The sequence below is a fragment of the Microcaecilia unicolor genome, chromosome 7, assembly GCF_901765095.1.
Source record: "Microcaecilia unicolor chromosome 7, aMicUni1.1, whole genome shotgun sequence".
NCBI lineage: Eukaryota > Metazoa > Chordata > Amphibia > Gymnophiona > Siphonopidae > Microcaecilia > Microcaecilia unicolor.
In genome coordinates this window covers 101,483,905-101,504,640 of record NC_044037.1, presented here as the reverse complement: position 1 = coordinate 101,504,640, position 20,736 = coordinate 101,483,905, and the positions used below count along the sequence as shown (strand labels likewise).

General features: G+C 43.5%; 1 protein-coding gene across 1 annotated transcript in view; it reads right to left on the bottom strand.

Annotated features, from left to right (window-relative positions):
• LOC115474632 (sulfotransferase 1C1-like) overlaps positions 1-20,736 on the bottom strand; it is a 92,857-nt gene that overhangs the window by 11,130 nt on the left and 60,991 nt on the right. The window contains exon 5 of the mRNA XM_030210204.1: positions 18,489-18,615. Within this exon, the coding sequence (XP_030066064.1) occupies positions 18,489-18,615 (127 nt within the window). The remainder of the gene's footprint in view (positions 1-18,488; positions 18,616-20,736) is intronic.

Below are 20,736 nucleotides of genomic sequence, written 5' to 3'. Positions count from 1 at the left end.
ACAGGCAGCACCCAAAAGGTTGATCATTTTTACCCTGGGACATTGCTGGAATGAAGAGTCACATGACACAAGCTTATAAAGAAAATGGTCGTTAAGGGGGGGGAGTTATCAATGTGGGCTAAAGTCATGCTATTTTAGCACAGGTTCTAATTGTATAAAATGGGATGCTGTGCGACATGTGGTAGAATAACCCATCTTAACAGTAGCCCATGTTGATAACTACCCCCTTAATCAAGTTGTTCAGTAAGGGGAAATAGGAAAGATTCAGGTAATAATTAGTGGCTGCATGATTGTATACGGAAGTGGAGCTGGGGGGAGGGGAGGAGGAAGGGGATTATTTTATATTTCCTTAATTGCTTCCTTCTGTGCAAAATGTTCTGTGGAGTGGAGGAGTAGCCAGTGATTAGTACAGCAGGCTGACAATCAGGGGAGCCTGCTTCAAATCCTACTACTGTTGCTTGTGATCTTGGGCAAGTCACTTAATCCTCCATTACCTCAGATACAAAATTAGAGTTAAGAAGACCTCCAGGACAGGAAAACACCTAGTGTACCTGAATGTAACATGCTTTGAACTCTACTGATTTAAAAGTATAATCCCCCACTATACCACTGGTAATAATCAATCTATAAGTAATACAAGCCAGGGTTTTTATAGAACCTTATTAAGAAAACCAAAGGGTATAGATGGAGAGCTTCATATATAATTATATGAGCAGAAATTATAAATATTTGTGTGGAAAGGAGAAATTCTCAGTTTGGACTCACCCAAGCAGAGTGCCACCATAAGGTTCTAGGCTATTCCTAGAGGGTGGATGGGTTTCTGTATCATTGAAGATCTCCCATGTGTTCAAATGAACAACAATGAGCAAACCAGTGCTCCCAATGCCAATAAAGTGACAATCACAACAAAAGATGTGACAACAATTTTATCTATGCTATAAACTGAATCTCCCTACTTATATCCTGATTTATAAAAGTATTGGCTCTCATATACATCCATACACTTACACAAGCGTTCACCCCTCATTCACCCATTTTTTTTCTCATTTATTTCATGCTATAATCAAGGTAATGGTACTTTAGTCACAGTATTGTTCCGTTTATATTACTTAAGGCTAAAGTGAAATATAAATTTAAGATGTTAACTCATACTCATATTTGTATCATAGAAATGTTGTTCCTACTATACTGATATTCGTTTGCTTATCTACTTATTTAGATACAATTAGGATATTATAATGCCTGTAATAATTGACCACTGAACTCCTGTGACCTCAGAAACTAAATGCCATGCAAGGCTAATCTCTCTATATATCCACTACCAATTCTATAAGAAGCGGATATAAATAATATGAGAGGGACAGAGCTCATATATGAGAATATACTAAAGGCACACTTATCTCAAGGCTGCTGAGTGTGTGCACTACATCCGAAAGCTGCTGCTTTTCCAAGCGTCGTGATATTTTCTTCGCTGCTGTTCTCGATAGTGTAGCTGGCAGAGTACGTCTGTGTCTGACATTGCAGGGTTTCGAGTTGACCTTCGTCATGGACCCAGATCAAAACTGCCACTCTCTGTGAACAAATATATACTGCGCCAAACTTTTGTGGAACTAGAAAGCACATCTGAGCTTAAAGAGTTCTTATTTATATGCTCCCATGGCCGGAAGTGACAAAGCATACGTGGTGGAAACGTCTGACATCATCTCCAAGCCAGAATAAATCCCGGTGACAACACTCACTGAAAAAAGTAACACAACAGCTATATTTGAAAATATGTATCTCCAACCCACCCAAATAGTTCATCAGATGGTACTCAATTACAAATGTTGGCTCAAGCTATACATTGAACTAAATCACTGTATTCCATTCTATAAAGGAAGGGTAGGCTCTTCTCAAAAACCGGAGGAGACGTAATGATGAAAAATCAAATCTTTATTGCAAGAAAACCAGAAACGACTCAACACAGCAGCCATGCTTCGGCGCCTCACGCGCCTTCCTCAGGAGTCTACAAAATTTGGTTATAAAAACATACAAAAAGATGTATGATAAAATAATAATAATAACCAAAATCGACAAAAGAAATATATAGGAGACAAATAAACCTAATAATATAAAAATTATTTACATATATGTAAAAAAGATGTCATACATAATCCATCAATCTACATATATGTAAAAAAGGAAAATAACAAAGCAGATAAAACCAAAGTTTAATGGAAAATAGGTAATATAAAATAGCAAGCCCGACACAGGCCGTGTTTCGCCCAACTGATGCAGCCCAGTTGGGCGAAACATGGAAGAAATTGGAGAGTCATGTGATAGGAGATAGTGCTTTATTGTGGATTGGTTCCATAGTCCTACGGACCCCGCCATCCTACAAACGTGCCCACCAGAATACAAAATCACGCACTGGACAAGAAATGGAAAAAAAAGAGGAGGCGGAATAGCTTTAATACACAAACCTGAATTCACCATCACAATCACAGGCGAATCTACCTCACCACAACTTGAAATTGCTTCGACAAGAATCAACCATCCAAGCCTAATAGGACACCTTAACACAATCCTATTCTACAGGCCACCAGGAAAATGGCAAGACGCCCAAACACAACTCATGGATTTCATCTCGAATACCTGCGTATCAACCTCAAACATCCTCATACTAGGCGACATCAACTTACACCTAGAAGATGACACCATACCAAGTACACGAGAATTCAAAGAACTCCTACAACTCTGGGATCTGCAAACACCCAACTTACAACCAACACATGAAAAAGGACACACACTAGATATCATAACAAATAGACTCGAACCGAACTCAACTATCACACTTACCAACACAAAATGGACACCCACATTATGGTCAGACCACCATAAAGCAAATGTCACCCTTTACTGGCAAAAAATACAACCAAACACAATCAACAAACATGAGCGAACAACCTACACAACGAGAGGAAAAATAAACCCCACAACATTCTGGCAACAGATCTACCAGAGCGAATGGACTACAAACGCTAGCACCATCCAATTCCTCCAAGAATGGGACGATATAAGCATAACAACATTAGACAAAATCGCCCCAGCCCAAACCAGAACATCACACAGGAAAAATGCAAATCCATGGTTCAATGAAGAGCTGAAAAAACTGAAAACACAAGTCAGGAGACTTGAACGAGCCTGGAACAAAAAGAGAGATGAACAAACACTAAACGACTGGAAACAACTTCGAAGAAAATACAAATACACCATCAAACAGACAAAAAGACTACACTACAAAACATTAATAGGACCAAACTACAAAGACACACATAAACTCTTCAACCTCGTAAACAAACTGTTAGACACCACACCTGTCACAACCAACAGCAAAGATATACCAAGTGTCGACAACCTTGCAAAATACTTCAAGGAGAAAATTGTACAATTACGACACAAAATACCCGCAAGCCCTATAGAATACACCGTTCTCCTAGACTGTCTAGATCCAGTAGAAGGAACACACCCAGCAGACAGAACCTGGACCGAATTTGAACTATTACCAGAAGAACTCATCTCTAAAACTCTCAAAAAATATGCCAAATCTAACTGCAAACTAGACAAATGTCCAAACAGCCTCATGCAAACTGCTCCTCAACAATTCATAATAAACCTAACAAACCACATAAACTACATGCTACAAAATGGACTCTTCCCAAAAGAAAAAGGAAAAATCTTACTCACACCAATTCCTAAAGACACAAAGAAAAACACGAGCGAAATAACCAACTACAGGCCAATTGCATCCATACCACTAATAACCAAGATAACCGAAGGTATGGTTACCAAACAACTCACAAACTATCTAGACAAACATTCAATATTGCACGATGCCCAATCAGGATTCCGTTCGAATCACAGCACAGAAACAGTATTAGTCACCCTTATGACCAAATTCAAACAAATAATTGCAACCGGCAACAATATACTCCTACTACAATTTGACATGTCTAGCGCCTTCGACATGGTTGACCATGAAATCCTACTACACATACTTGAATACTTTGGCATCGGAGGAAATGTCTTGAATTGGTTCAAGGGGTTCCTAACCCTGCGCTCGTACCAAGTCACATCAAACTCAACCACGTCCAAGGCATGGATACCTGAATGTGGAGTCCCACAAGGATCACCTCTCTCTCCAACTATATTCAACCTAATGATGATCCCTTTAGCAAAACTCCTATCAAACCACAACCTCAACCCGTATATATATGCCGATGATGTAACCATATACATCCCATTCAAACAAGACATCAAAGAAATCTCCAACGAAATCAATCAAAGTCTACACATCATGAACACATGGGCAAATGCATTCCGCCTGAAACTAAACGCAGAAAAAACCCAAAGCCTGATACTCACCTCCCAATACAACACAACTGAGTTCAACGTGATAAACACACCAAACCTAAAACTTCCAATCTCAGAAACGCTAAAAATCCTTGGAGTGACTATCGACCGCCACCTAACACTCGAAACTCACGCAAATAACATAACCAAGAAGATGTTCTTCAGCATGTGGAAATTGAAAAGGATTAGACCATTCTTCCCAAGATCCGTCTTCCGTAGCCTAGTGCAATCCCTCGTCCTTAGCCACTTGGACTACTGCAACTCATTATACGCAGGCTGCAAAGAGCAAATACTGAGGAAACTTCAAACAGCCCAGAACACAGCAGCCAGGCTCATCTTCGGAAAACCTAAATATGAAAGGGCAAAACCACTACGAGAGAAACTACATTGGCTTCCACTCAAGGACCGCGTTACTTTTAAAACTTGCACACTAGTCCATAAGATCATTTACGGTGAAGCCCCAGCGTACATGTCTGATTTAATAGACCTACCACCTAGAAACGCCAAAAGATCATCCCGAACTCACCTCAACCTCCACTACCCAACCTGCAAAGGCTTGAAGTACAAGACGATACACGCGTCAACCTTTTCCTACAAGAGCACGAAGTCCTGGAATACATTACCACGCTACCTAAGAATGATTAACGAACAAACCTCCTTCCGTAAACTACTGAAGACACACCTGTTTGAACAAACCTACGGAAAGAGCCAAAACACATAGAAACTACTGACTGTTCACAATGCAATACACATCCACATCTGATCCATCATCCCTTTATCCAGTCAATCACACATTCAACCATGGAACTACAGTATGTACACTATATGTCTAGGTGCCTATAAATGCCCTTTTTTCTCTCATTGTCTCCTTCTAATGTCCCTATGTTGTTGTCCCACTGCTATACTACTAAGGATATTCGAATGTCTCGCACAACTCTGTTCAATGTATTCTATAACCTAGTCGTAACAAATGTATTTCTATTATTCAAGTCTTATTGTAAGCCACGCTGAGCCCGCAAATAGGTGGGAAAATGTGGGATACAAATGCAACAAATAAATAAATAAATAAATAAATAAATAAATAAAAGAAATATATAGGAGACAAATAAACCTAATAATATAAAAATTATTTACATATATGTAAAAAAGATGTCATACATAATCCATCAATCTACATATATGTAAAAAAGGAAAATAACAAAGCAGATAAAACCAAAGTTTAATGGAAAATAGGTAATACAAAATAGCAAGCCCGACACAGGCCGTGTTTCGCCCAACTGATGCAGCCCAGTTGGGCGAAACATGGAAGAAATTGGAGAGTCATGTGATAGGAGATAGTGCTTTATTGTGGATTAAAAAACGGTTAAAGGATAGAAAACAGAGAGTAGGGTTAAATGGTAAGTATTCTCAATGGAGAAGGGTAGATAGTGGGGTTCCCTAGAGGTCTGTGCTGGGACCGCTGCTTTTTAACATGTTTATAAATTATCTAGAGATGGGAGTAACTAGTGAGGTAATTAAATTTGCTGACAACACAAAGTTATTCAAAGTTGTTAAATTGCTAGAGGATTGTGAAAAATTACAAGAGGACTTTGGGAGACTGGGCATCTAAAAGGCAGGTGACGTTTAATGTGAGCAAGTGCAAAGTGATGCATGTGGGAAAGAGGAACCCAAACTATAGCTACATAATGCAAGGTTCTACGTTAGGAGTCACTGACCAAGAAAGGGATCTTGGTGTCGTTGTTGATGATATGTTGAAACCCTCTATGCAGCATGCTGCGACAGCTAAGAAAGCAAATAGAATGTTAGGTATTATTAGGAAAGGAATGGAGAACAAAAGTGAGGACGTTATAATGCCTTTGTATCGCTCCATGGTGTGACCGCACCTCGAATATTGTGTTCAATTTTGGTTACCGCATCTCAAAAAGGATATAGTGGAATTAGAAAAGGTACAGAAAAGGGTGACGAAAATGATAGGGGGGGGGGGGGGGGAACGATTTCCCTATGAGGAAATACTGAAGTGTCTAGGGCAGCTTGGAGAAAAGACGGCTGAGGGGAGATATGATAAAGGTCTATAAAATAATAAGTGGAGTGGAACGGGTAGACGTGAATCATTTGTTTATTCTTTCCAAAAATACTAGGACTAGGGGGCATGCGATGAAGCTATAAAATAGTAAATTTAATATGAATTGGAGAAAATGTTTCTTCACTCAACGTGCAATTAAACTCTGGAATTCGTTGCCAGAGAATGTGGTAAAGGTGGTTATCTTAGCAAGGTTTAAAAAAGGTCTGGACGGCTTCCTAAAGGAAAAGTCCAGAGACCATTATTAAATTGACTTGGGGAAAATCCACTGCTACTTCTGGAATGAGCAGCATAAAATGTATTGAACGTTTTTGGGATCTTGCCAGTTATTTGTGACCTGGATTGGCCACTGTTGGAAACAGGATGCTGGGCTTGATGGACCTTTGGTCTGTCCCAGTGAGGTAATACTTATATACTTACCTTTCCAATGACACAAGCTACAGTCATTCCATAATCTCACTCTTGCTTATCTTTGTAAGATGTGTTTGTCACTTGACTGAGCAAACAATCCATTGCTAGTGGCCCATTTTTACTGTAATTGAATCTATTTCCATGTAATGTAACTGTGCTTCAAGGGAGTGAGCTGAGTTATTCCAGGTCAGGAATTATTAGTGAAATTTTGAGCATGAATTTAGGAATATTTTTTAAGCCAGTTAGGAGCATAACTCTCAAAATTAGGAGTCTAAAATCTTTTCAAATTGATTCTATGATGTCCATGTTTCTCGTCCTCAGAGACAAGTCCCATGTTGTCAACCAGCAAAATAGCTGCCTAACTTGCCTGAATAGTTGGGTGAGGAGAAACAAGTGTTCTTGGTGTTTTCTCAGATACAATTTTGTTTTCATTTCTAACTTATTCCAGAAACTTAGTACAAAAGAATGACCCTATTGACTATGGCACTGATATTGAGACAGTGGGAGTTAGACTGGCTAACCCCGGCTGTCGAACCCGGAAATTCAATGCCGGGGCCGTATCCGGCCATCAGCATTGAATTTCTGTTTTTTTTAAAGGTGCCACACATATGGAGGGGCATAATCGAACAGAAACGCCTATCTCCATGGGCGTTTATCTCCGAGAACGGGTCCGTGAAGGGGGCGGACCGAATCGTATTTTCGAAAAAACATGGACGTTTATCTTTTTTTGAGCTGGGCATTTTTGTTTTTCAGCGATAATGGAAACCGAAAACGCCCAGCTCAAAAACGAATAACTCCAAGACATTTATTCGTGGGAGGGGCCAGGATTCGTACTGCACCGGTCCACCTCACATGCCAGGACACCAACCGGGCACCCTAGGGGGCACTTTTACAAAAAAAAAAAAAAAAGGTAAAACAGCTCCCAGGTGCATAGCACCCTTCCCTTGGGTGTTGAGCCCCCAAAATCCCCTTCAAAACCCACTGCCCACAAATCTACACCATTACTATAGCCCTAAGGGGTGAAGGGGGGCACCTACACGTGGGTACAGTGGGTTTGGGGGCCGGTTTGGAGGGCTCCCATTTACCAGCACAAGTGTAACAGGTGGGGGGGGGGGGGGATGAGCCTGGGTCCACCTGCCTGAAGTCCACTGCTCCAGTGACCTGCATACTGCTGCCAGGGAGGTGGGTATGACATTTGAGGGTGAAAATAAAAAGTTGTGAAACGGCATATTTTGTGGTGGGAGGGGGTTCGTGACCACTGGGGGAGTCAGGGGAGGTCATCCCCGATTCCCTCCAGTGGTCATCTGGTAATTTAGGGCACTTTTTGGGGCCTTATTCGTGGAAAAACAGGGTCCAGGAAAAGTGCCCTAAATTCTCGCTAAAAACGCATATTTTTTTTCCATTATCGGCGAAAGGCGCCCATCTCTGATCGGCAGATAACCACGCCCCAGTTCCGCCTTCACCACGCCTTCGACACGCCCCCATCAACGTTGTCCGCATCCGCGACGGAGTGCAGTTGAAAACGTCCAAATTCGGCTTTTGATTATACCGCTTTATTCGTTTTTGGGAGATAAACGTCTATCTCCCGATTTGGGTCACAATATAGGCGTTTTTCTCTTTCGATTATAAGCAGGATAGTCAGTTAAGCCGATATTCATCAGCTGACCGGCTATGTTCTAGTGACCAAAGATAGATCTGCTATTTACGCGTCTATCTGGCCGCTAAAGTTAACCAGTCAGCCGCTCAAAGTCAGCCTTAACCAACTATTTCACATGACATAGTTGGTGACCGGGCTTTTTGCTGACTGGGATATTGAGCAGGAGATAACCAGTTATCTCTCGCTGAATATCGGCAGATAGCCGGCTTCAAGGTATTTAGCCGGCCAGGTGCCATTCCTGGCCAGTTAAATACCTTTGAATATTGGGTGGTATGTGACTAGGATATCTTAAAGGGCTAGATAATGATATGAGAATAAAGTATAGACAATTCAATAGATACATAGAGGTTGATATTCAAAGTGATTTAGGGGTCCTTTACAAAGGCGCGCTGAAAAATGGCCTGCGGTAGTGTAGACGCGGGTTTGGGACGCGTGCAGAACCATTTTTGAGCGCATCTGTAAAAAATGCTTGTTTAAAATTTTTGCCGAAAATGGACGTGCGGCAAAATCAAAATTGCTGCGCATCCATTTTGGGTCTGAGACCTTACCACCAGCCATTGACCTAGCGGTAAAGACTCATGCGGTAACCAGGCGGTAATGACCAACACATGCCAAATGCCACTTGGTGCGCATACAATACGCACTGCTAAAAATAAAAATTATTTTTCGGATGCGCATATCGGATGCGCGTCAAAAATGAAATTACCACAAAAGCCATACGGTAGCCATGCAGTAACTCCATTTTGGCGCATGTTGGGAGCACATAGACGCTTACGTGGTTTAGTAAAAGGGCCCCATAACCAGTCAAAAATAGGTCCTGGCAGGTTAAATTGCTTGTTCAGAGCTAACCACTCATATTCAGCGGCACTTATCTGGTTAATGGTGCTGCTAATGTTCGGTTAACACCCAACTCAAAACTGGCTATTTTGGGGGCATTCTGGAGGTGAACTCAGCACTTAGCCAGTTAAGCGCTGATATTCAGCACTTCACTGGCCAAGGTAACTGCATAAAAAAGTGCTGAATATCGCATTTAATCAGCTATGGTTTCACCACCTCTGCAAACCCGGAAATTCAGTGCCAGAGCCTGGACATGGTCTAGCATAGAATTTCTGGGTATAACACCGGCAGCATTCAGCAAAACACTGAGTCCTGCTGACTGAATATCGGCCCCATAAATTTTGAAATTTCTAAATTTAGGTGAATTTTCAGATAAAAACTTAGGCTTCATAGTTTTTCTTAAAATAGTGGACAAATTTAGACTCCTAATTTAAGTACAATAGTTTTGTTATTCGTTCCAATCCAACAAAAGTTGAAAATAATTATGGAAAAGAAGTTGAAAAATATCTGTCTGGGAACAAAATAACTGTTGGACAATATGACAGAATGGGATGAAACTTGGTGCAGGAGTAGAACAGGTGAAAAGATATATCAAGTTAGAATCAGGGCTGGCCTGACCAGTAGGCAGTCTGGATGACCACCTAGGATGGCATACTTTGGGGGAGCAGCAGTCAACAGTTCTACAAATGATTCATTGCTGCCAGTGCAGGGTCTTGATCATCAGCTCATATACATGCCTGTCAGGGCCCGCCCTCTCCAAACTGCCTATTTCAGAAGGGGTGGGACCCCGCAGACCTTGAGAATAAGTGGATACTCAAGGCTCTATGCTTGCAGAAGTGACACTTACTGACACACACTAACTGCTTTGCCAATGCTGTCTTAGAAAAGTTAGGGAAGGGAAGCCTGAGGGGGTAAGGAGGAGGGAACAGGAATGTTGAACACTCCGGGGAAGGGTGAATGAGGATCAGGAGATGCTATACACCTGAGGTAGAAGGAGGAAATGGGAAATGTTCAACACTTAAGGGGGATGTGGAGATAGATGCAAGACACCTTGGGGAGGGAAGGAAGGGAAGGAGATGCTGTACTTCTTGGAGGGTGAGAGTAGGGAAGGGAAGGAAAGATGCTGGACCTGGTAGGGGAGGCCCTTGAGCCACTTTTTGGTGGGGAGGGGGTGCATGGCTGAAGGTTCTCCTAGGTTGTCAGATAGTCTTGGTCTGGCCCTAGTTGGAGTATGGGCCAGATCTGGCTGTGGGTTCCAGAGAAATAAGTCCCCCCTAAATAAAAAAGGCCTGATGCATTTTTTATGGGGAAGAAGTTCAAGGTTCTATAGCATAGAACATTTCCTACAGTGAAACTACCTCCAAACTGCCCCACCACCCTGCAAACTGACAAAGCCTCAAAAAATACCTCCCCCAACTGTCCTAATTCCAAAAACTGCCCCATGTAACTGCCCCAACACTGCACAAACTATCCCAACACCAAAAACTACTAACCCACAACTGCACCAATACAAGAACAACCCCAATAACTGGCCCACCACTCCACAAGCTACCTCATTCACAAAACCTAACACTAGTATCTGCCCTACCACCCCACAAACAATCCCACCCCAAAAAGCTATCCCATGGAATCTGCCCCACCCACAAAACTACTCCCTATAACTTTCACTAACCCCCAAAACTACTCCCCTACAACTGCCCTAGCATTCTGCATACTGCCCCAATCCCAAAATTTACCATCCGACAACTGAGAATGTGGCTTAGTCCTATTTTATGGAACGTACAATTTAAATGGATGTTTTAAAGGGGTAATGTTGTAAAGCAAAGCATGCTTTATATGTGGGAAATGGTTATTAGAAAATTGTGTGAGTGAATAGCCACATGCAAGCATGAATTCCAACTAAAGCATGGATACTTACATGCAGTTTGTGAATAGGCATTCCCAAAGATGGCAAAAAGGGGCATAATCGAATGGGGGCGCCCATCTCTAAGGGCGGTGCTGCGAAAGGGCGGGGAAACACGCATTATCGGAACAAGATGGGCGTCTGATGCATCACAGCGTCTGGATTTCCACAGTCCATTTTAGACTCTTTTCCCTTTTGCATCCCTTCTTCCTCTATTCTTCTACCTCCTCTACTGTCATTGTAATTGTTTTCTCAGTTCATTGTAAACTGCTTTGGGGCTGCTTTCAGTGGCAAAAAGTGGGGTATAAATGTTCTAAATAAATAATAAATAAATAAATAATATGGTCAGGGATGGCCAAATCTCAATATTTGGGTCGACCTTAGAGATGGTCAACCTAAATGTTGAGATCGCTGATCTTAGAGATGGGCAACTTCAGTTTTCGCGGATAATGGAAACCAAAGACGTGTATCTCAAAAACGGCCAAATCCAAGCCCTTTGGTCATGGGAGGAGCCAGCATTTGTAGTGCACTGGTCCCCCTCACATGCCAGGACACCAACCGGGCACCCTAGGGGGCACTGCAGTGGACTTCAGAAATTGCTCCCAGGTGCATAGCTCCCTTACCTTGGGTGCTGAGCCCCCCAACCCCCCCCCCCCCCAGGTCCGCCTGCCTGAAGTTCACTTCACCCACTACAACTGCTCCAGGGACCTGTATACTGCTGTGATGGACCTGAATATGGCATTTAGGATGGCAAAAAAGTATTTTTAACCTTGTTTTTTTATGGTGGGAGGGGATTAGTGACCACTGGGGGAGTAAGGGGAGATCATCCCCAATTCCCTCCGGTGGTCACCTGGTCAGTTCAGGCACCTTTTTGAGTCTTGGTTGCAAGAAAAAATGGACCAAGTAAAGTCGGCCAAGTGCTCGTCAGGGACGCCCTTCTTTTTTCGATTATCGGCTGAGGACGGCCATCTTTTAATCACGCCCAAGTCCCACTTTCGCTACCCTGCCGACACGCTCCTGTGAACTTTGGCCCTCCTCACGACGGAAAGCAGTTGAGGATGGCCAAAATCGGCTTTCAATTATGCCGATTTGGCCAGCCTTGCGAGAAGGACGCCCATCTCCCGATTTGTGTCAAAAGATGGGCATCCTTCTCTTTTGAAAATAAGCGTGATAGTTAGCAAACCTGGGGTAGAGTTCTGATGTATGTGCATACTTTATAAAACACACACATCCCTCCGGATTCTATAAAGGTCACCCAAATTTAGGTGCAATCCTGAGTTATGTACACAATTAAATTAGTTGGCACTAATTTGGAGTTGCACGCACAATGACCTATGCGTGAATCTATAAGAGCTGTGCGGCGCAACCCAAAAATGAGTGTGGCCAAGAGAGGGGCATGGGAAAGGTCAGGGGTGTTCAAGAAAGTTATGCTCAGTGTTACTGAATTTGGGAGTTGTGTACCTAACTTGTACGCCAGGATTTGCATCAGGTTTCAGTTGATTTAAGTCCTTTGAGCACTAGAATCTGCACTAAATGTTATTCTATAAACAGCACTCAGCCCAGAGTGCTCTTTATAGAACAGTGCTGAGTAGTGGTTTCTTGGTGTCATTTATTGAATCTAGCCCATAGAGTACATGCACATAGCTGCACCTGTGCCCTATTGGAAATATTTTTTTCAGCCTATTTATTTATTTAGATTTTGCTCACACCTTTTTCAGTAGTAGTTCAAGGTGAGTTACAATCAGGTACTCTGGATATTTCTCTGTCCCAGGAGGGCTCACAATCTAAGTTTGTACTTGAGGAAATGGAGGTTTAAGTGAATTGCCCAAGATCACAAGGAGCAGCAGTGGGATTTGAACCAGCCACCTTTGGAGCAAGACCAGTGCTCTAACCACTAGGCCACTCCTCCACTCCACTTGCCTATTTTATAAAGGCAAATACAAGCTTATGGTGAATGAAGTAGGTACAGTTTTGGCCCTTCTATAAAATTACTCCTTTGTCACACAAAGGCAGATACTCAAAACAAGGGGGAAAGCAAGAAGATCATGGCTCATGGAATTCTTTCCAACCCTTCTGCATGAGTATGCGTGTTGGGGCAATTGGTGTAGTTTTTTGGAGTGGGGCAATTTTGGTAGTAGTAGGGTAATTGCATGAAAAAATTTCAAAGAAGGGGCAGCCTGTGGGGCTGTAAGACATTTGTAAGATTTTAGAGTGGTAGGGTACTTTCCAGGTGCTAGGTTTTAGGAGTAAGGCAGTTGTCAGGAAGGTAGGTTATAGAGTGGGGCAATTTATAGGGTGTAAGGGGTGTGGTGAGTGGTTTAATTTTGGGGTGTGGAGTTTACAGGGTAGTGGGGCAGTGGTAGGGGATACTTTTGGGTGTTAGGGCCATTGTGGGAAAGGTTTTGGGGCTGGAAGCAGTTTGCAGGGTTTGGGGCAGTTGGGGGATCAATGCTGTTTGGGGTTAAAGCAGTTTGAAGAATGGTAGCGTAGTTGCAGAGGTAGGTTTTTGGGTGCAGAGGTAGTTTTTTGGGTTGGGGAGATTTGTGGGATGGTGGAGCAGCTGTGGAAAGCAGGTTTTAGAGCTGGGACACTTTACAGAGACGGTTGTGGGAGTATTTTGGGAGCTGGGGTAGTTTACATTATGGTAGGGCAGTTGAGGAGGTAGTTTGGGGGTTCAGGCAGTTTATGGAGTGGAGAGACAGTGATGAGGGTATTTTGGGAGGGGTTGGGGTATTTTTTTGACTGGGGACAGTTGCAAGGAAGAGTTTGGGGTGAGGTAGTTTGTGGAATGATGAGGCTGTTGCTGGGATAGGTTGCGAGGTTGGGGAATCTGCATTGTGGTGGGACAGTTCTAGGGGGGTAGTTTTGAGGGGTGGGGCATTTTGTGAAATGGTAGAGCTAATGTGGTGGATAGTTTGGGGTTAGCAGCTGAATATGACTGCTAAATGGATAATTATTTCAGCCTGGCCTCAGCCTACACCAAACCCAGTATCTTCTTATACAGATAAAGAAATTATACATTCACCAGCTACCACTGACTAAATAACTTCTTTTAAAATTGCCCCCTCCCACCACCGCTGAGATTGGTTGGCAGGTGTAGTGTTTTATTCTGTAGAAATAATGAAAACCATTCAATCTTTTTCAGTAATGACTCTTTCACCAACTTCTACATTGTGCTCTTTATTCTGTGGGGTCCCTCAAAACTCCATCATCCTGAGGATTCTGGTATTAAAGCTTTTCTCTTTGCTGACACTTTTCCCACCACTCCTTTATAACCTGAATTGATACCATTTCAGGATTGTTTGTAGCTTGTTGCAAATTGTCTATCTGATAACAGGCTGGTGCTGAACAATTCACAAAGAAACTTCAGACCGCTCAAAACACAGCAGCCAGGCTGATATTTGGCAAATCGCGATTCAAAAGTGCCAAACCCCTCCGAGAAAAACTGCACTGGCTTCTAATCAAAGAGCACATTACCTTCAAAATCTGCACCCTGGTCCACAAACCAGCTTATAATCGAAAGAGAAAAACGCCTATATTGCGACCCAAATCAGGAGATGGGCGTCTTTCTCCCGTGGGCGCCCAAATCGGTATAATCGAAAGCTGATTTTGGGCGTTTCCAACTGCAATCTGTCGCGGAAACGGGTAAAGTTGACGGGGTCATGTTGGAGGCATGGTGAAGGTGGAACTGGGGCGTGGTTATCGGCCGAGGAGAGATGGGCGTCTTTAGCTGATAATCGAAAAAAAGGAGTTTTTACCGCGATTTGGGGTCACTTTTTTTGAACCCTTTTTTTTTCACGAACAAGTCCCAAAAAAGTGCCCCAACTGACCAGATGACCACTGGAGGGAATCAGGGATGACCTCCCCGACTCCCCCAGTGGTCCCACCAAAAAAACCCCACTTTACAAAATTTTTTTCCAGCCTGTATGCCAGCCTCAAATGCCGTACCCACCCTCCATGACAGCAGAATGTGTTCTATCCTGTGACGGCTTTTCCCTGGTTCTGATGTGGCTCTCGGGTGAGTGTGACACCTTTTCTGTTATGCGCACTGCAGAGTCACATCAGCAATGCATTGTGGTGGGTGTAGGGTATTGAGCTCCGTGATTCCACTAGCTTGTGGCAAATGCTCACGATGTTGGTAGTTGGTAGGCTCTACTCCCATGGTGCTTTTTCCCCTGCTTACTGGGTCAGAGTGTGCCCTGTTTTGTTTCCAGTAGTCCATGAGGTAGTGGCCATTTTTGTAAGCCAGTTTTAGATCCCTTTCACGTGTTAACCACGTTACAGAACTTAGTTCTTCCCTTGAATGTGGCTGAAAGAGGGCATTGTACAGCATTGTGCCAGCTCTGACCTACTGCTCATCTCAGTACCAGGGAGACTCGTTGTCAGTGGGGCACAACCTCTGATCTGCAGTTAACTGTGAGTAAGCGTGTTTATTCCAATAAAGGATGTTTTCGTAGAGATTAGTCTTCAGGTGTCAACTGCTGTGCCAATGTTATATAGCAGCAACAAGTCCTAGAGGCCTGCGTGTATGCAGGTCCCTGGAGCACTTTTAGTGGGTACCGTAGTGCACTTCAGGCAGGCAGACCCAGGCCCATCCCCCCCCTACTTGTAACACTTGTGCTGATAAATGGGAGGCCTGCAAAACCCACTGTACCCACATGTAGGTGCCCCCTTCACCCCTAATAGCTATGGTAGTGTTGTACATTTGTGGGTAGTGGGTTTTGGGGGAGGGGGGTTGGGGGCTCAGCACCCGTGGTAAGGGAGCTATGCATGTGGGAGCGTAGTCTGAAGTCCACCGCACTGACCTCTAGGGTGCCCAGTTGGTGTCCTGGCATGTCAGTGGGGCGAGTGTACTACAAATCGTGGCCCCTCCCACGACCAAATGGCTCGGATTAGGACGTTTTTGAGCTGGGTGTTTTTAGTTTCCATTATCGCTAAAAAAAACAAACGCCCAGCTCAAAAACATCCATTTTTTCGAAAATATGGTCTGTCCCGCCTCTTCACGTACCCGTTTTCTGACATAGACGCCCATGGAGATATGCGTTCGCGTTCGATTATGCCCCTCAAAATCATCTACGGCCAAGTCCCAGGCTACATGACAGACCTCATAGACCTACCACTCAGAAACATAACCAGATCATCCTGAACATATCTAAACCTCCACTACCCAAACTGCAAAGGACTTAAATACAAAGCAGTCTATGCATCCAGCGTCTCCTACATAAGCACACAACTATGGAACACACTGCCAAAAGCTGTGAAAACAGCATACTTCCATCTAAACTTCAGGAAATCATTAAAAATCAACCTGTTCAAAAAGGCATACCCCACCAACCCAACATAACCACTTACACACTGCAACACAACAAAACCAAAGATCGTAATGAACACTACACAACCTCCCTCTCCTCGATCCCCATTGTACCTGTAACACATGTACCTATATTCGACTATATCACCTTGTATTTGTTTCTCTACTGGACTTGGCGAATGCCCTTACGGTATTAAGCAAGCCACACTGAGCCTGCAAATAGGTGGGGAAATGTGGGATACAAATGCGACAAAAAAATAAATAACAGGCTGGTGCTGAATCCTGGTGAAACTACAGTATACTGGGTTACAGGCAGCTCTCACCAGCCTCAGCTGGCCCCCTTCCTCTTCAATATACCAGTCCCCACTCTGGATTCTTTCCACTATTTTATTTATTTGGATTTTGCTCACACCTTTTTCAGCAGTAGCTCAAGGTGAGTTACATTCAGGTACTCTGGATATTTCTCTGTCCCACGAGGGCTCACAATCTAAGCTTGTACCTGAGGCAATGGAGGGTTAAGCGATTTGCCCAAGATCACAAAGAGCAGCAGTGGGATTTGAACTGGCCACCTCTGGATTTCAAGACCAGTGCTCTAACCCTAGGCCACTCCTCCACTCATGATAATGGACTTTATTAAAGACATTCAGATTTACGTCTTCCAATGCCAATTACATAGCTATATAGGCAGAAAGTCAATCACAGGCCCATAAAGTCCAAATCTTTCAAATTTTCTGAGTGCTCTCTCCAAAGTAATCACAAGGAAGCTGAAAAGCGCACAGCGAGTCTGCAGCCAAGTAATCTGTGCAGTGATTTGCAGCCCCTTACACAGCATAAGAGAAAGTCTAGAAAGTCATAAGTGTGAGGCAAGTGGCAGCAATGGAAATGCAGCCAGGCTCAAGCAGCTCTCCCCGGCTGTGCAGGTCCAGAAAACAGAGTGGGGAGCACACGCCAACCAAATGACACACCCAGTTGTACACCACGGTCCATGCTCTGGCCTCTCAAAAACAGATTACAAATGTTGGGAAAGCTGGGTATTCTGCATTGCATCAGATCCGCTCTCTCCGTGGTGTCCTAGATTCCTCTGCCCTCCACATTGGTTTATGCCTTTCTAATATCACATGTTGGTTATTGTAATTCTGTGAATGCTGGGTTGGAACAGTTTTCAAGTGGTGGGGCAGTGTACAGGGTGATGGGGCAGTGGTAGGGGTAGGGGTAGTTTTGGATGTTGGGACAGTTGTCATCCTAAAGGCTTGCAAACCTTGCAAAATACCGCAGAGCATCTCTTGGTGTTGGACAAGACATTTTGATCACACCTCCCCTTTGTTGTTCTATCTGCACTAGTTGCTGTTCATGCCCGGATTAAATTCAAAATTCTTTGTGTAACCCATAAGGCCTACTATTAGGGAACCCCCCTCTACCTGTCTTCAATACTATTCCTTATACCCTATTCGGTCTCTGCACTTCCTGGACGCCCGCACCTTGGTTTTACCCTCACCATGATGTGCATACTTTGAATCTACCAGACACACTGCGTTTTTCCTTCTTGCACTACGGTTGTGGAATGACTTGCCTCCTCCACTATGTGCAGAACAGTCATTTTCTAAAATTTAAAGCCTCTTTCAAGACTTATTTTTGAGTCAATTTTTAGGCATATGCTCTGATGCTCCCCTAATCACGTGCTGCTCTCCTGATGATGCCCTTTGTATGTTACCTCCCCTATGTCTCTCTTGTTAGTATGGTCAACTGTTCCTGTCCTATTTTTACAAAATTGGTATTCCTTTCTCTTTTCTTGACAGTTATTCTTGTAAACCACTTTGATCTGCCTGCCAGATAAAGTGGTATATCAGGTTCTCATAATAAGCAAACCAATACTCCAGCAGAGACAGCCCCAACTTACGTTTTTCCTCCATAAAATTCTGAAGGTATTCATGCCAGGACCCTGGCTCTGGCTGCATCATGTTCATCTTGTCAAAGTGGTAGAATGAGACCACACAGTCCTTGGCATTTCTGGCCACATAAATTGTCTGAAAGAGGAAGAGAAGGATTAAAAAAAAAGCTGCATCTGTGGAAGGAGTCCATGGTAAGAAATGCCATTTATATCAGGTTGTCTATATGTGGAGGCCAAGTAGGTGCTTATTTCCAGTCTATTTAATAAAGACACATAGCTGCCTATGCTGTTCATTTTCAAAGCACACAATCAAACACACACTCAGGAAATGTCCAAGCAGGCAAGCTGCACTGAATAAAACGATCAGAGAAGGGGCGTTTCGGGGCAATATTATGGGCGGTGTTATGAGATGAAGGTTTTCTAGCAATAACAGATAGCTGGGTGAAATCCTTGGGGTGGAAATGAAAATGTCCCAATTTAGACCTGCTATAAATGTGAACAAGTGAAGCCACAACCTGTCTATGGACCCATTTGTGCTTTCGTTGAATTGGAGAGAGGAGAGGTGGAGTTGGTTACGATGTGAAGGAGAGTGGAGAGTTGCTGAGTGGTCTGTTTGTTGTCTTTGTCTGCCCCAGTCTGAAATCTTTGCCCCCTACATTTCCTGCCTTGTCTCTCTTCTATTTCACCTCCTAAACCCCTTCACCACATCTGCTAGCCCCTGCCCACAGACATCCCTGACTGTCTCTCAAGCTCCTTTCCCTTTTTGCTCTATCTTTCGCCCAAACACCCACACCTCTCTCCATACCCCTTTACCTGCTCCTACTCCTGCTCTCCTTGTACAGCTGTGCTGTTCATCTGTGTTTGTCCACTTCCACTTTGTCAGTATGCTGTGTACTGTTGCTGGGTGAGTGTTGCAGTGACCTAGTACTGGGTGAGTAAGTACTGTGTACTGTTGCTGTAGAGCTGCCAAGGGATCCCAATTTTTGATAGGGAGATTATAGTACATGCTCCCTAGCCCCGCCCACTCTGCCTTGGCCCCACACACTCTACCTCATGGATCCACCCCATCACACCTCAATCCCACGGCCATTGCAGAAAATATTTTATTTACACCAGTGACCACAGGGGTGGGTAAGGGGGAGTGTTTGAATTTATATATTATATCCCCTATCCAGCATCTATTCCCCCCAGGGACATAACCACAAGGGGACCTCGCTCCCCTCCCCCAACTTTGAGCTTAAATAAAATTGTGGCACTGATTGAATTGCTGGCGGAGATGCCCAGGCCCCCCTAGCTCAAGAGGTCCACTAAGTGAGCCCTCTACTGTGCTGTTTGAGCAGTGCAGCAGTCAGCAGCGTGCTTCAGCTGCCGATGCCGGACCTCCTGCATAGGCTCAGTTCAGGCACTTGAAAATGGAAAGTAAGTATTGAATTAGCCTAATACCTTTTCCATTAGCTTTCAGAGGCCAAAACCTCCCACCTCAGGTCAGGTCACTGCTATTATGGTATCCCCTCCAGACTTGAGGAAAGAAGTGTTAGTCTCTGAAGACTAATCAAAAATGTATTAAAAGCCCTATATAAAGGTATCATTTTATTTTCTATTTTGTGTTTTAATTGTATTTATTAACCTTTATTAGCACAGCTACCATATTACTTTGTCCTAAATTAATAATAAAATTATTTTCTCTTTGTTGTCTGGCCATTTATTTTTTTCAATTCTGTTGGTTCCATTCTCTTGTTTCTGCTTTCCTTCGTCTTTTCTTAACTCTCTTGCCAAGGTTTCCTCTCCATTTGTCATTTTTCTCCCTCCTGTTTCTTTTTGTTTTCTTCAATTTATTTTTCTGCCTCTCTGTCCAGATTTAATTTATTCTTACTATCCAATCTTTAATTTCCCTCTTTTTACTTCATCTACCTATGGCTTTTCATCTTTCCCTCACCCTTGTTCTCCCCTCTGCCCCTTCCTCTTATTCTTCAGCCTGTCACTAACTTTATCCTCCCCCCCTTTCCATCCAGCATCTCCCCTCTTTCTCTCTACATCCTTTCATCTAATGTCTCCTCTCTGTCTCATTACCCTTTCATCCAGAGTCTTCCCTCTTTCTCTCCCTATCCTTCCATCCAAAGTCTTCCCTCTCTCTCCTTATCCTTCCATCCAGGGTCTTCTTTCTTGCTCTTCCTACCCTTCCATTGAGCATCTTCCCTCTTTCTCTCCCCATCCTTCCACCCAACATCTAACCTCTCTCTTGATCCTTCCATCCAGT